Source organism: Lathyrus oleraceus, chromosome 3 (genome assembly GCF_024323335.1).
Source record: "Lathyrus oleraceus cultivar Zhongwan6 chromosome 3, CAAS_Psat_ZW6_1.0, whole genome shotgun sequence".
Lineage (NCBI taxonomy): Eukaryota > Viridiplantae > Streptophyta > Magnoliopsida > Fabales > Fabaceae > Lathyrus > Lathyrus oleraceus.
The window spans coordinates 226,426,868-226,441,398 of NC_066581.1; the positions used below are offsets into that span (position 1 = coordinate 226,426,868).

Genomic DNA, 14,531 nt, shown 5'->3' on the forward strand with positions numbered 1-14,531 from the left:
GAAATTGGTAGTATAATTACTCACCACACAAAAACCAAAGGCTTTTGTCTAATTGAAACAATCTATAAACTCTGTATCGTCAAGCAGTCCTTGAGATCGACAAACGGAGAAATTCCCTTTTATTACTACAGTGAGAAAAATAGTACACTTGCTATTTTCCCATCAGTAGGCATATCTTGAATAGATCTGACTTTATCAGGACCTACCTCAATACCGTTCTGGTTGAAAATGAAGCCCAACAACTTTCCTGAACGAACACCAAAAGTACACTTATTAGGATTCAAGCGGAGTTTAAACTTTCTCAAATGCTGAAACAGCTTCAGAAAATACTCAACATGATCTTCTTCAGCCTTCGACTTAGCAATTATATCATCGACATAGACCTCTATCTCTTTGTGAATCATGTCATGGAAAAGAGTAGTCATGGCTCTCTAGTACGTTGCACCAACATTCTTTAAACCGAAAGGCATCACTCTATAGCAGAATGTTGCCCAGGGTGTAATAAATGTTGTATTTTCCATGACCTCGGGTGCCATCTTGATTTGATTATAACTAGAGAAACCATCCATAAAGGAGAAGACATTGAACTTAGTTGTATTATCTACCAACATGTCAATGTGTGGAAGAGGAAAATCATACTTTGGGCTAACTTTGTTCAAGTCTCTATAATCAACACACATTTGAATTTTGCCATTCTTCTTTGGAACATGCACAATGTTGGGCACCCATTGAGGATACTCAGAAGTAACAAGGAAACCATCATCAATCTGCTTCTGAACCTCCTCTTTGATCTTAACAGCCATATCAGGATGAGTTCTTCTCAACTTTTGTTTAACTGGAGAATACTCTGACTTCAATGGTAATCTATGCTCCACAATCTCACTACAAAGACCTGACATATCTTGATAATACCAAGCAAACACATCCATGTACTCTCTAAGAAGCTCTACCATTCTCTTCTTAAATTTGGACAAAGTAGTGCCCCAATCTTGACTTCTTTCTTGTTCTCTTCAGAATCCAAATTAATCACTTCCAATGGCTCTTTATGAGGCTAAATGGTATTTTCCTCGTGCTCAAGCAAATGGGAAATCTCATTAGGAATCTCTTTAACATCCTCTTCTTCCATTTCAAACACGGGGAATTCAAAGTTGGGAGAGGGCATCGGATCATTGTTTTCAATGGGTTTAACAATCAATGTGCATAGTGATTTTATGCTTGATTTTAGAATATGAACAAATAAACACATATTGTATGCTACAAATATCAAAGTGATTATTATCTTGGTTTTTTTTGTTATCATTTTTCTGAAAAAGCAAAAAGAGAAAACATAATATGGATAAACAAAATAACATTTTATTAATGATGATAAAACTTGAAACAAAACCCACATAGATACGCTTTCACCTTGGGCATACTGAAAGGAATTTTTTTAAATAAAAAAAACATATTACTTTGACAAGTGAACAATAGATGGAACATCAACAACAATCCAATTCTGGCACATCAGTCTGTGCGTCACAAGATTTGGCGCTTCTTGCCCTTGATCATCTTCCAGGATTGCAGCAACAACTTGATCTTCGGAGTGGATGAAACTAGCACTATGAAAAACTTCTTGAATATGCTTCAAATCTCCATGGGTTGAACCAAGCGAGAAGCCTAAACTAGTTATGTTTTTGTTTTCAGCAATTTCAATAACTTTACCCCATCCAACAAATTGACCATTTTACACAACTTGTTGGGCATCTTTTAAAGAAGTCATGGATGCCCCATTCTTCTTAACAACATTATCAATGATAGAAAGAGCTTGGAACAAAGTTCCCACAACTTTGTCAACATCAATATACGAGAATGAAGAGATATGACTTACCAACATGGCATGTTCGCCACCCACAATCACTAACTTTCCGTTTTTCACAAGTTTTAACTTCTGATGGGGGGTTGACGTCACTACCACAACTTCGTGAGTCCATGGACGACCTAGGAGACAACTATAGGCGGGATGAATATCCATCACTTGAAACATAATATGAAATGAGCACGGACCTATCTTTAACGAGAGATCGACTTCTCCAATCACAGTTTTCCTCGAGCCATCAAAGGCTTTCACAACAACCCCACTAAACCTCATCGGAGCACCTTGATAAGAGAGATTGGACAGAGTAGACTTTGGCATAACTTTTAGAGAAGAGCCAATGTCAACCAGCATATTGGACAAAGCATCTTCTTGGCAATTCATTGAAATGTGCAAAGCCAAATTATGGTTCCTCCCATACTCAGGCAATTCTTCATCACTAAAGCTCAGGTTGTTACACGCAATAATGTTGGCCACAATGCCATTGAATTGACCAATTGTTACATCATGATCTACATAGGATTGCTTCAAGACCTTATGCAAAGCCTCTCTATGAGCTTCTGAATTCATCAGCAAAGATAAGACATATATTTTGGACGGGGTATGCAATAATTGATCAACCACATTATATTCGCTTCTCTTAATCAACTTCAGTACTTCATCATGATCAGGTTTCTGCTTTACACCGCTGGACTGGCCAGACTCCACAACAGGAGTTTCCACCTGAGCTTGCTTACCCATCAAAGTATCTTCAATTCTTTTAGGGGGCACAAAAGCAAATACTCGACCACTTCGGGTTACACCGCTTACATCAGCAATATTATCAACAAAAGAAAGGGATGTGATGGGAGCTTCCTTTCTATCTTCCAATATTGTAGCATTGTATTGGTAAGGAACAATTATGTCAAATGCATAGGGTGTAGGACTCGCTAGACGAATAACCAAAGGAGAAACGACAAACTTTTGACTATTGTAGGCAATCACAACTGGTTCGGGATATTGAAATGGGGAACTATGACATTCACACCATGCTCATCTTCATCCATATCTTTGGTAATCTGAATAAGATTTTCATCTAGAATTTTTTGTAAATCTCTCTACCACAACACACCCTCGAGGGTTTCTTTAACAGATTCGGCAAGAAACATGGTTGTGTACGTAATAACTCAACTCACACAAAGTTGCATGCATCTCGACCAAGGATCTTCTAATCAGATTGACATCAAAGACACAGTACTTTACAGGATACCCCTCAACCATATTCACAGTTGCACCACCATGTTTAGGAAACAAATTGGCTTTCACATTAGGATCAGAGTCTTCAAAAGACAAAATACCATTTTGCACTAGTCTTTTCACCTCAGCTTTCAAAGCAAGACAATTTTCAATGTCATGACCGGGTGCACCTTGATAGAATGCACAATGATGATCAGATTTATACCATCATGGAAGTTCCTTTAGAATAGCTGGTGAAGTCCTAGTCTGTACTAAATTCTTTTGTGTCAAAGTAGGATATAGTTCCGCATAGGACATCAAAGTTGGATCAAATTGCTCTTGTATTTGGACACGGTCTGTTGATGATTATGTTGATGGGTACGTTGTTGAAAACATGGTTGATAATTTGGTGTTACTTGAACAACTAGAGCATGATTAATAAGCAGGGTAACTAACGCCACATGCTGATGATGTTGACTGCTTCTCGGAGATCTCTTATGCTTTTCTTGTGAGATAGCATTAGCATCATGTTCCTTCTTTTTGGGAAAACCATTCCCATATTTCTTGGAACTTCCAGATTAACCACTCTCTTTCACCAATTGTCCCTCACAGACGCCCACTTCTAGTCTCATCCCCATGTTTACCATCTCGGTAAAATCACTGGGAGTACTTGCAACCATTCTGTCATAGTAAAATGAACCCAAAGTCTTCAAGAAAAGCTTTGTCATCTCTCTCTCTCTTCTAACAGAGGACTGACTTGCGCGACAATCTCGTGACATCTTTGCGCATACTCTTTGAAAGTTTCCTTATCCTTTTGGGACATAGCACAAAGTTGATCTCGGTTCGGTGTCATGTCAACATTATACTTGTATTGACGAACAAAAGCTTCTCCTAGATCGTTGAAAGTACGGATTTGGGTACTATCAAGTCCCATGTACCACTTCAAAGCAACAATTGATGGTTATCAGTTTGAGTTGACATCTTGTGAGCATACATCACCAAGTGACTCAAAGGACAAGAGTTGCCCTTATACTTCTCAAAATCCGGTACTTTGAACTTATGAGGGATCTTTATATTAGGTACTAAGCAAAGATCATGAGTGTTCTTTCCAAACAATTCTTTTCTTCTCAGGGTTATAATCTCCTTTTGCATTGCTAGAAACTGATCTTGAAATTCATCCATCCTTTCATAGACATCAACATTTTCACTTTGATCAGCATGGAAAACAGGTTCTTCTATATAAGAAGCAACATGGACCATGGGAAGTGGTACAAACATAACAGGTTGAGCAACGAGAACTTCAACAACTAGCTGATATCCTTCTGGCACAAAGCTAGGAGGCATACCCCGAGGGAAACCAGGAGGCATTTGGTGTTATGGAGCACTGACCGAAGCCACAAAAATGGGCGTATAAATGATTTCAGAAATCATAGTCCTCTGAAGTGGAGTCTGAGGAGGAGGAGGCTAATTCTGAGCAGCCACCAGAGCTTCCGTCGTAGTAGAGATTCTTTCCAAACTATCCCTTAAAGTAGTCACTTCTTCACGGAGTTCACAGTTCTTTTGCTCTAAATGATCCATCTTCTTCTGTTGATTAGCACGAGTGTTGTACTAGTGAGACAACTTGTTTGAACAAAGACCAAGAAAAGGAGGCAATAAGAAACCTGACAAACTCACACAAAGCAAGACCAAGATACAACATTATGCTTGATATGCAGATGCAAATGCAAAGTTTTCAAGGAACTTCAAGATATAAAGCAAATTGCAAACATCATAAAGGAAATAAAACATTTTGAAATACTGAAAATCTCATTTTATTAATAATGGGAAGAATTACAATCTGAAATACAATTTCAACAATCCTAAAACGTAAGAGGAAATAAGTTAGGTATATGAAATCATATCCGATGATGTCCCAACTCCAAGCTGATACTTCTTGCGAAGTATTTTGATATCTCTTTCATAGTTGCTCATCATGACATCCTTCTCCATCACGAGTTGATCTACAATGTCTTTCCAAATGCCGGAGATAGGAAGATGAGTAAATGATGAAATGTTAGAGGAAAATAAATCCTCTTGGTTCCTTGACCTCTTCATAGCACGTTGCTTAAGCAACTCTATCAAGTCATCCTTTTCCTTCATCTGCTTTTGCAATTCTATCTTCTCGAAGTTTGAAGCGTGAAACTTGTCTTCCCAAGCATCATTCTCTTGCTTCATCCTATCCAAAACTTCTTGCAACTCCTCTATGTCTTTAATATGAATAATGGATAATTTGACCACTACTAAAGACATAGGCCTCTCATAAGCATAAGGCATCTTGAATTCTTTTGCTCCCCTCTTCACCTAATTAGTGTAAGGCTCCAAAGCTACACAATTCTTCAATCTAAGCTCACTTTATCCTTTCCTATGAATATTGTGTCAAGCCTGCACCATCCTAGCCTTCAAACCATAGATGAGTAATGCAAGAATAGCTTCAAAGGCCACCATGCTATCAGTATTAGCAAAAGAAAAGACTATCTCAATCAGAAATTTTGAAGTTAACCTTCTGATACCTCCTTTGGCAGTGAGATTAACATCTAAATCAAATTTTTTTAGGTGAATAACTCCAACAATAACTCGAGACTCCATAATCCCTTCCGAACCACAGAAATGAACCCTATCAGAGACTGATATACCCAAAAGATAAGCATACTCCTCCATGGTAGGCAACAACTGATAATCAGGGGAAGTGAAGCATTGTTGGACGAGATCGTAGAACTGAACCAGAGTACAAAGAAGGCCATCTTTAACATCAAAAGATAGAACAAACAAAAGTCTTCCAAAACGGTCTCTGAAATCCTTAGGATCATCCACAAAAGATGCTAACTTTCTCAATTCCTTAAGATCAGGACATCTGAAATTGTATTTCTGAGTATTCCTTCTTCCAATATCCATGATCAAAATATTTGTGATGTTTGCAAAGAGAATCTTCAAGTTCCTTGAAAACTTGAGAAAAATGCTCATGAATGCAATGAGTGCATGATGCAACAACCACAAACATGCACAAGCACAGAAGCAAGGTCCAAAGGTTCGGAGTCGCGAGCATCAAGCCAAGGGTAAGAACCAACCCACAAGGTATGTACTAAGGGTATTATCACCTGTAGAACAATGTTCTAAAAAGAGCTCCATAATTCCATCTTTTGGATATTATCGGCTTAAACGACTACTCGTCAACCAATAATATTCTCAAGAGAAAATTGTTTGAGTGTAGTATCACGTAACAATTAATTCAAGTCTCCACCTGAATAACCACCGCATTATTATTATTATTATTATTATTATTATTATTATTATTATTATTATTATTATTATTATTATTATTATTATTATTATTATTATTATTATTATTATTATTGATGTTGTTGTAGTCGTCCTTATCCATGATGGTGACATTTGCTGGAAAATTATAATCCTGACCACATGGCCAAACATTGGAGTTATTTCTTCCAAACATTCTTTCGTTGCAACTGTTTAATTTTTCTTCTTACCTAAGTGCAAGTGCCCGTGTTATCAAACAATATGCACAAAATCGTTCAAAGGGTGCGATTCTTGAATCGCGCGCCAATTCTAACACACTCGCAACTTCTTTCCAACTTTTCAAACCATGCTACCATTGATACAAATCCAACGTTTTCGTCTTATGCTTCCATCGATAGAGCTCGCACAGTTGAATCTCTTGATTTTCGGTAATCACCAAAAAATCCCTTTCATTTTTGTTTCATCATGCTGTTTATAGTTGAAATTGTTTCTGTATTCGTGGTTAATGTTGAGATTGCTTCTGTATCGCTGCTTATAGTAGAAATTGTTTTATCTAATAGGAAGATCAATTTTCGGGGTCATGTAGGAATCTGCTTTTGTTATATGGTCAATTTCTAGTATGTTTATGCTTGAGTTAACGGTGTGAAGTTTTTAGGTTCTCGTTAATTCAATTTGTTTAGACTTACTTGAATAAACGACTTAATTAAGTGCTTAGAGAATAAGCACTTATTGTATAAGTTCTTATGTATAAGCTATAAACTGTTTTCATAAGCAGGAGAGCTTAGGGAAATAAGTTGAAAACAACTCATAGACATGTCATAAGTTTTTTCCGCAAGATCTCCCAAACAAACTCACAAATATTTATACAGGTAGATAAATTAAATAAATCAATTCAAACACACCCTTAGTCTTTGTTAAGAGAGGAAATGGAGGAAGAGAGGAAAATACAATCTGTATCAATGGTTTGAATTTGTGAAAATGGATCAATCGGTAAATGACAATGAGTTGAATACACATAGATTTCTGCTGCATTAGCAGCTAACTAACTTCATACCTATGATAGCTGAAGTGTAATAACTAACTCACTAGCTACCCTAAGCTCTATTAGTCTTTAGACCAGTTGCATTGATTTATAACTGTTCTCTGTTCAATTCATCTGTTCAATTGACAGTGGTGAGCAAATGCATTGTTCAGTTCAAAAGTTGAACTTGGAGATACTGAATGCTCAATGCAACAGTCCTTGTGAATTTTGTGTTGTAGATAGTACATTTTGGTTTACATTATTGTATAGTTATTCGGAAGTTATATAGTGATTTGAGGATACTTCTTGGGGGGAGAGTTATGGATAATCCCTCTGTCAAATATATGTAGGATCACCAGGGAACATTGTACGATTGTGACTTCTGCAAGTTTGTTTTCTGATGTGCTGTGACAGGTTCACGTGGAAATAATTTACAGTTCCTCTATCAAATTAATGTGTTTAGTCTTCAAACCAGTTGAACTGATTGATAATTTTCCCCTGTTCAATTGATTTCTTATTGAAATGGGGTTGAATATTATCTTGTTTGAACTAATTAGTGGTAACAGGTGAGAAAATCAATCTTTCACTCTCACATACATCTGCCCTCCCTATCAAGATAATACTGAAAACAAGAATCTTAGGGCTCGTTTGAATGAGTTTTAGTTTTTAGTTTTTAAAAACTATTTTAGAAATTAATTTTAAAAAAAAGTTTTGAAGAAAAAACATGTTTGGTAATCTAGCTTTTAAAAATTGTTTTAAAGTTGAACAATGTTACAAATTTGTCATTGATGAATATAGTACCATTTTTCCTTGTTTTGTCCTCTTCCTAATTTTCAAAACTAAAAACCAAAAAATCAAAACCTCTAAAACCTATTTTAGATTTTTAGTTTTAAAAACTCACAAATAGAAAATAGTTTTGAGAAATAGTTTTATAAAATTAGACTACCAAACAAATTTTATAATTTTTAATTTTTAAAAACTAAAAAACAGTTTTCCAAAACCATATCAAACAGGCCCTTAGCTTCACATTTTGATTTTCTTAGTTTTAAAACCGAGGAAAACTTCAAAATTCAAAACATATAAAACTCTCCATCCCATAATAATCACTTAAAAATTCAATGCAATATTAATTACTTTTTTTTCCAGTTGTACCATTTAATCACTCAGAAGTCAATGACTTCCACTTTGTTTTTATAATATTGGTGAATATGCCAATACTTGATAAGAGTGATTTAGTTTTTAAAAATGTAGTTTTGATCCGTACATTTAAAAAAAAAACAGTTTTTGGTCCCTTAATTTCTATTTTTTCTGAGTTTTGGTCCCCATCTCATTTTAGGATCAATTTAGTTGGCGTGACAATGTTTAGATGGACAAATTTAATGTCTATGTCATATTTTAGAGACAATTTTGTTGATGTGTTATTTTAAATTTGACCATCTAGTTACTTTAATGTCATCAAAGTTAACCCCAAAATGAAACGAGGAACCAAAACACATAAAAAATTAAAATTTTAGGAACAAAAAACTGATTTTTAAAATAGAGGGATCAAAATCTTATTTTGTTGAAAATAAGGGGACCAAAATTGCATCTAAGCCAAAAAGAATTATGATTCTCTTTCGTTTATACATGAAATTTTCAAATAAGTAGACTGTGTGGGATGGACAGACTACTTTTAAAAAATTAAAAACCCAAACACAATCAAACAAATCCTTAGGTACTAGAGTTGGACTATTTTCTTTGGTGTGTTAATGATATGTGTTGTCAAAAACTTATGTTATATGAGCTGTGAGTTGTTTTTGTATGCAACCTTATAAATTTCGATTGACGTGTAATCAAACATTTGTTGTGATTTATTGGTCATACGCTCTTATGTTTGTGGCTAATTGTAATCTTGTTCTTCAGGTAAATATGTGTTGCTATTCTTTTATTTATGTGTTTTCTCATTCTTGTGACCCTAGGTAGGTAGGATCTCCTTTTTTTTTTTGAATGGCTAGGCAGGATCTCAATTTTGACATTCTTCTTTATGATCACTGAGTAGCATACGTATTGATATAGCTTATGGATAAATGGGGCAAGATGGTTAGCTTTTGTAGCTTTATGTATGGATGCTTTTTTCCTTGTTGCTGTTTGGACCTCTGGGGATGATAAAAATCTAACTTTTGCTGAAGAGATACATATCTGTAGAGGGAGTATATACATGTTGTTTGGTCGTACTAATTGCTTTCTTAAATTGAGTTAGGTAAATTTTTTGAAGGAAATATTGTCCTTTACTTTAAATCACATGTTCTTTACTTTCCAAATCATGAATGCACCAGGGAAATTACAAGCACGAGAGAACTTAGGAATGCGTTTGACAAATACAATAGGAACGTTTTGTCTCGATGCCTGAACTGGACTTCGGGGGCAATTGATAATCATCACGCAGCCAGCTATGTGGTAAACCGTCATTTTACAGCCGATCACAATGATAAATGCACAAAGGAGTTCTCAAGTAAGGTGCAATTGGTCTAATGTATACCTTTCCTCTCTAATGTTATATATTTTAATATAACTAGAAACATGCTGTTAAGCAAGGAACAATTAAGTTGATACATGCTTTACCGGTTGCATAACATCCATGTTGAATCTATAATTTTTTTTTAAATGAAAAAGGAAGTCTATTTTTATTTTATGTCTCTAAGTTGTGCATTTGATAATTGATGTAACAGTGTTTTGATAGTTATTTATAATTTAGCAATTGCCTGCTTCATTAAGATCTTTTATTCTTCTGACTGTCCTTTTGTTGGAGAATTCATGACTAACAATACATACAATGTTTCAGCATCTTAAAAATATTCCGAACTTTGTAAGGATAGTGGAGGTTGGTGCAAGGGATGGATTGCAAAATGAGAAGGTTATTGTTCCCACTGATGTGAAAATTGAATTGATAAAACTGCTAGTTTCTTCTGGGTTGTCTGTTGTTGAGGCGACAAGTTTTGTCTCACCAAAATGGGTGCCACAGGTAAGAATATGTTTATTTTTCCTTGAGATAAGATAATCAATCATTTGTGATTTTATAGAGACAACTAAAGACTCTTTTCATATATATATTTTTCATTATTATTTATTTACGATTCATTTTCTACCTTATTTCTGTAAGATATTTTCATTAGATCTCATGCAGGATTTTATTTGTCAATTCAATGTGCCCCAAGACTCTCATCTCGACTACTATTCCTATATGTCTCTTTTAAATTTTTTATTTCCATGCCTGTTATCAGGAATAGTGTTGTGCCTTTTCTTTACTTGTTACAAGACTTGGTCTGGTCTCTTGTGCATATGTTACTACTATCTATACCTCCTTTTTGTTGAAGTGTTAATCATGATTTCTGTTGTATTTTAGAAGTGTTTTTCATCTCAACCTGTTTAATGAATCTTGTGATCCTTGACCAACCAATTTCACATAATAACTGATTTCAGTTGGCAGATGCAAAGGATGTATTGAAAGCAATTCAAGACGTTGAAGGTGCTAGCTTTCCTGTCTTAACTCCAAATCTCAAAGTAAGAATTATAGTTAATGGTAAATGTAATATTAGATTTATAACTTGTGGATGGTTATGACCATTTGACCCCCTTTCTTCCAGGGTTTTGAGGCAGCTGTTGCTGCTGGAGCTAAGGAAGTGGCTGTTTTTCCTGCTGCTTCTGAATCATTCTCTAAAGCAAATCTCAACTGTGGCATTGAGGATAACCTTGCTCGTTGCCGTGATATTGCTTCAGCTTCTAGAAGCCTCAGGATCCCAGTTCGTGGGTATGATTCTTATTCATACATTTTAATGATGGATAAATTTGAGTATTTTCTAAAAATTTATGTGTTCCTTCTATTTAAAACAAAAGGGTTATTCATATGTATGGTCAATTCTTGTTTTAGACACATCTTGATTTCAAAACAAGGGACTTAGTATTTTCATAATAATCTTGACACATCACTTGTCGGTTTACGTCGCTGTCTAAAGGGTGGGTAATGATTTAGATCTGAGAGGAAGAATATCTCTTATGAAGTCTTGGGTTCAGTTGAATCATTCATTGTAGCAAATATTCATAAGATACATGAAAGATGAACTTCATTTTCTCTCAATTTATGTTTATGTCCCCTTGACAGAGCCGAAGTACCTATTTCCATGTTGGCAGTTTCATTTAGCCCTGACATCAAGTATAAGAAAGATTTTGATTTGCATTTCATTTGAAGTTGAAACATACACTGATTTGTTCCGTTAATGACTATATTTGGCGGTAATATTGTATACTCATCAATGGAATTTTGTTCACCATAATCTTTCCGTATTGGATATACAAGTCTAAAAAAGATTTTGACTTGTGTTTCATTGAAGTTGAAACATACACTGATTTGTTCCGTTAATGACTATATTTGGCGGTAATACTGTATACTCATCAGTGGAATTTTGTTGACATAATCTTTCCGTATTGGATATACAAGTTGTTGATTGGAAGAGGGTGTAGCTTGATAGGTGATTTAGTGTGTTTGAATTAGCATATTTTAAGGCAAAGTTATCTTTACTAGCTTACCAAAAGAGCTGTTGCAAACAAAGTTTTCTCCCAAATTAAGATAAAAATATGGTTTTACGGATAGAAGAATGTGTGTCAGATCCCCTATCATCCTTACTCGAATATATTTACTTTTTCAAATTATTTGAACAATCTTAAAACAGTATGTTACTTTTTTACTTTCAAATTCATCATAGCAGTTATAAAGTCAATTGTGTGATTAATTACACACTACAGATACATATCATGTGTTGTGGGATGTCCTCTGGAAGGAAAAATTGCTCCAGCAAAAGTAGCATACGTTGCAAAATCACTTTATGAGATGGGGATCTCGGAGATTTCATTAGGGGATACAATTGGTGTTGGCACACCTGGTAATGTTTCTTTCATCTGTTGTTAGCTATATTTAGGTGTTTTTTGTCTTGGTTACTGTGCTGGTATCACGTTAAAAGACTATTGATCTTTATCTTGTTGATTTGACTCTTTGATTTACCAAAACCTGATCTTGTCTTAGCTCCATAAATGATCAATTATATTATACGTACTTATACTCTTAGCTCCATTGTTGATGTTTTCTGCAAGTAGTTTCCTTTACTTAATCTGTCTTAAGAAGGAATTTGTTGAGACAGTATTTTACGAGGAATACGGGTAAAAGTCTAAGGTGATTGCATTATCAAATATTCTGATTTGGCTGTTCTTTCTCATCTTTACAGGTAACGTCATTCCTATGCTTGAAGCTGTTCTTGATGTCGTTCCAATTGATAAGCTTGCTGTCCATTTTCACGATACTTATGGTCAGGCACTTTCAAATATTCTAATTTCACTACAGGTAAACTCTCTTTATTCTTCAAATGCTGATATGTTATTAGGAAAGCCTTTTATATAGATCTTTTTGAAAGTTTTTATGTCAGATGTAGCTTGTCCCCTTCAAACGCTAAAACTTGTCAGTTGTATAACATTTTAGTTTTGCTCCTATAAAACAGATAACTTATATTGTGTCCTTGTCTCTCATTTTAAATTCACATGTATTGTCTTTGCAATCTAAATAAAATGGAAGTTAATGCATATCTTATTATAGTCTGACAAAAAAAAAAAAGAATGAAAATTTACAAATGTTGTGTATGTCTTTATAGAAACAACGATTATATATATTGTCTCCATAAAATTGACAAAATTTGACATGTTTCCCTACAAAAAAATTATTCCTTTTTACTAGTATGTGCTTTTAGTTTCTGATAAGCGACTTATGAGGGACAAAAACATTATTTTTTTGTCGAATATAGACTCTCAAAAGTAAAAAAGAACAGAAAAATCAAAATTTTCCATTAGGCTAAATAATATAGTTTTCCCCTAAGAACAATTCCTGTTTACTTAATCTTGTTCATTTATTTTTAAAGATGGGGATCAGCACAGTGGATTCATCTGTCTCTGGTCTTGGAGGTTGTCCATATGCCAAGGGTGCAACTGGGAATGTGGCCACTGAAGATGTTGTTTATATGCTGAATGGACTTGGAGTTAAAACTAATGTGGACCTTGGAAAACTTATGCTTGCTGGGGATTTCATCTGCAAGCATTTAGGACGTGCATCTGGTTCAAAAGTCGCAACTGCATTGAATAAAGTTACAAATAGTGCCTCTAAACTGTGAGTTACTAAAGCTAGATCATGTATCTGCATGAGAGGTAGATTGTTTACCCACCGACTCGTAACTTCCATACAGTAAATGTACGTCGGTGTTTCCTCTCAGTCCTGCTTGTTTTCTGAGTCTATTGAGTTGCTTTGATTATGTGTTGAACATGTAATCTGGAGTGAAACTATGAAAATGAATAGTATGTCCTAGTTCAACAGCATTGTCATCTTTGACACATTTTTATAATGAAAAGTAGTTCAAGATATTGACACGTTCTTCTTAATGCATGCTTGGAATCACGACGTGTTTGACAAAATCATGATGATTTTGTCAAAGTCACCATGAATCCAAACATGTACTAAATGTTTGATTCTTTTCCGTTTTTGTTTCTTGTGAATCTTTTGGTTATAGATTAGAGGAGGTTTCCAATCAAATTTCCTTTCTCTATCCTAGAATTTGGAATTGAGCCTAATTTAATTCTCAAACTCGAACTTTTAGACACTTATCTAAACAATTTTATTCTTTGCAACTGACTATCATATATTGTCTTTATAAGGTCGGAGGCAGGAGATTGAACCGAAGAGAAATGCACATTCGAGTCAATAAAATTTACATAGACTTTAACTTAACCATTTTTAACTTAAATATTAGATACCATTCACTTCATTATACTGTCTTGATATGTCACAAATTAAGAACCTGTACCTAATTTCTCCTTCTCCCCTTTCCCCTTATTTTATTAAATAAAAAGCTGTATTAATGAACAATTTCTTCTTTATATTATGTGTCCAAGTACTTTCCTGCTCACAGCACAAATCCAGCATGCAACTATTATAAGAAGAAATTAAAGATTTCTTTACTACATTTATGACATAGACATGGACCCATCTCCCATTTCCTCTCTGTCATTGCATTGGGTAAATTGGCTATTCTTTCTCCATTCTAGTCCTACCAGTATTGCAAATCTTTGCTCTTGTTT

The 14,531-nt window shown here is 34.8% G+C and overlaps 1 protein-coding gene across 2 annotated transcripts; it reads left to right on the forward strand.

Annotated features, from left to right (window-relative positions):
• The first annotated feature begins 6,458 nt into the window (after positions 1 to 6,458).
• Positions 6,459 to 14,319, forward strand: LOC127126453 (uncharacterized). 2 transcript variants are annotated; one of them, XR_007804987.1, is made up of 9 exons: positions 6,459 to 6,789; positions 9,698 to 9,878; positions 10,204 to 10,383; positions 10,842 to 10,922; positions 11,006 to 11,169; positions 12,162 to 12,298; positions 12,638 to 12,753; positions 13,322 to 13,647; positions 14,109 to 14,319. XR_007804987.1 is itself a non-coding variant. In XM_051055382.1 (8 exons), the coding sequence occupies exons 1-8, from the start codon at positions 6,623 to 6,625 to the stop codon at positions 13,568 to 13,570; spliced, it is 1,275 nt and encodes a 424-aa protein (XP_050911339.1). In that variant the 5' UTR covers positions 6,459 to 6,622; the 3' UTR covers positions 13,571 to 13,817. The 2 variants fall into 2 exon arrangements, 1 of the variants encoding a protein (XP_050911339.1); XM_051055382.1 differs by lacking the exon at positions 14,109 to 14,319 and having other exon boundaries at positions 13,322 to 13,817.
• The last annotated feature ends 212 nt before the right edge of the window (positions 14,320 to 14,531 follow it).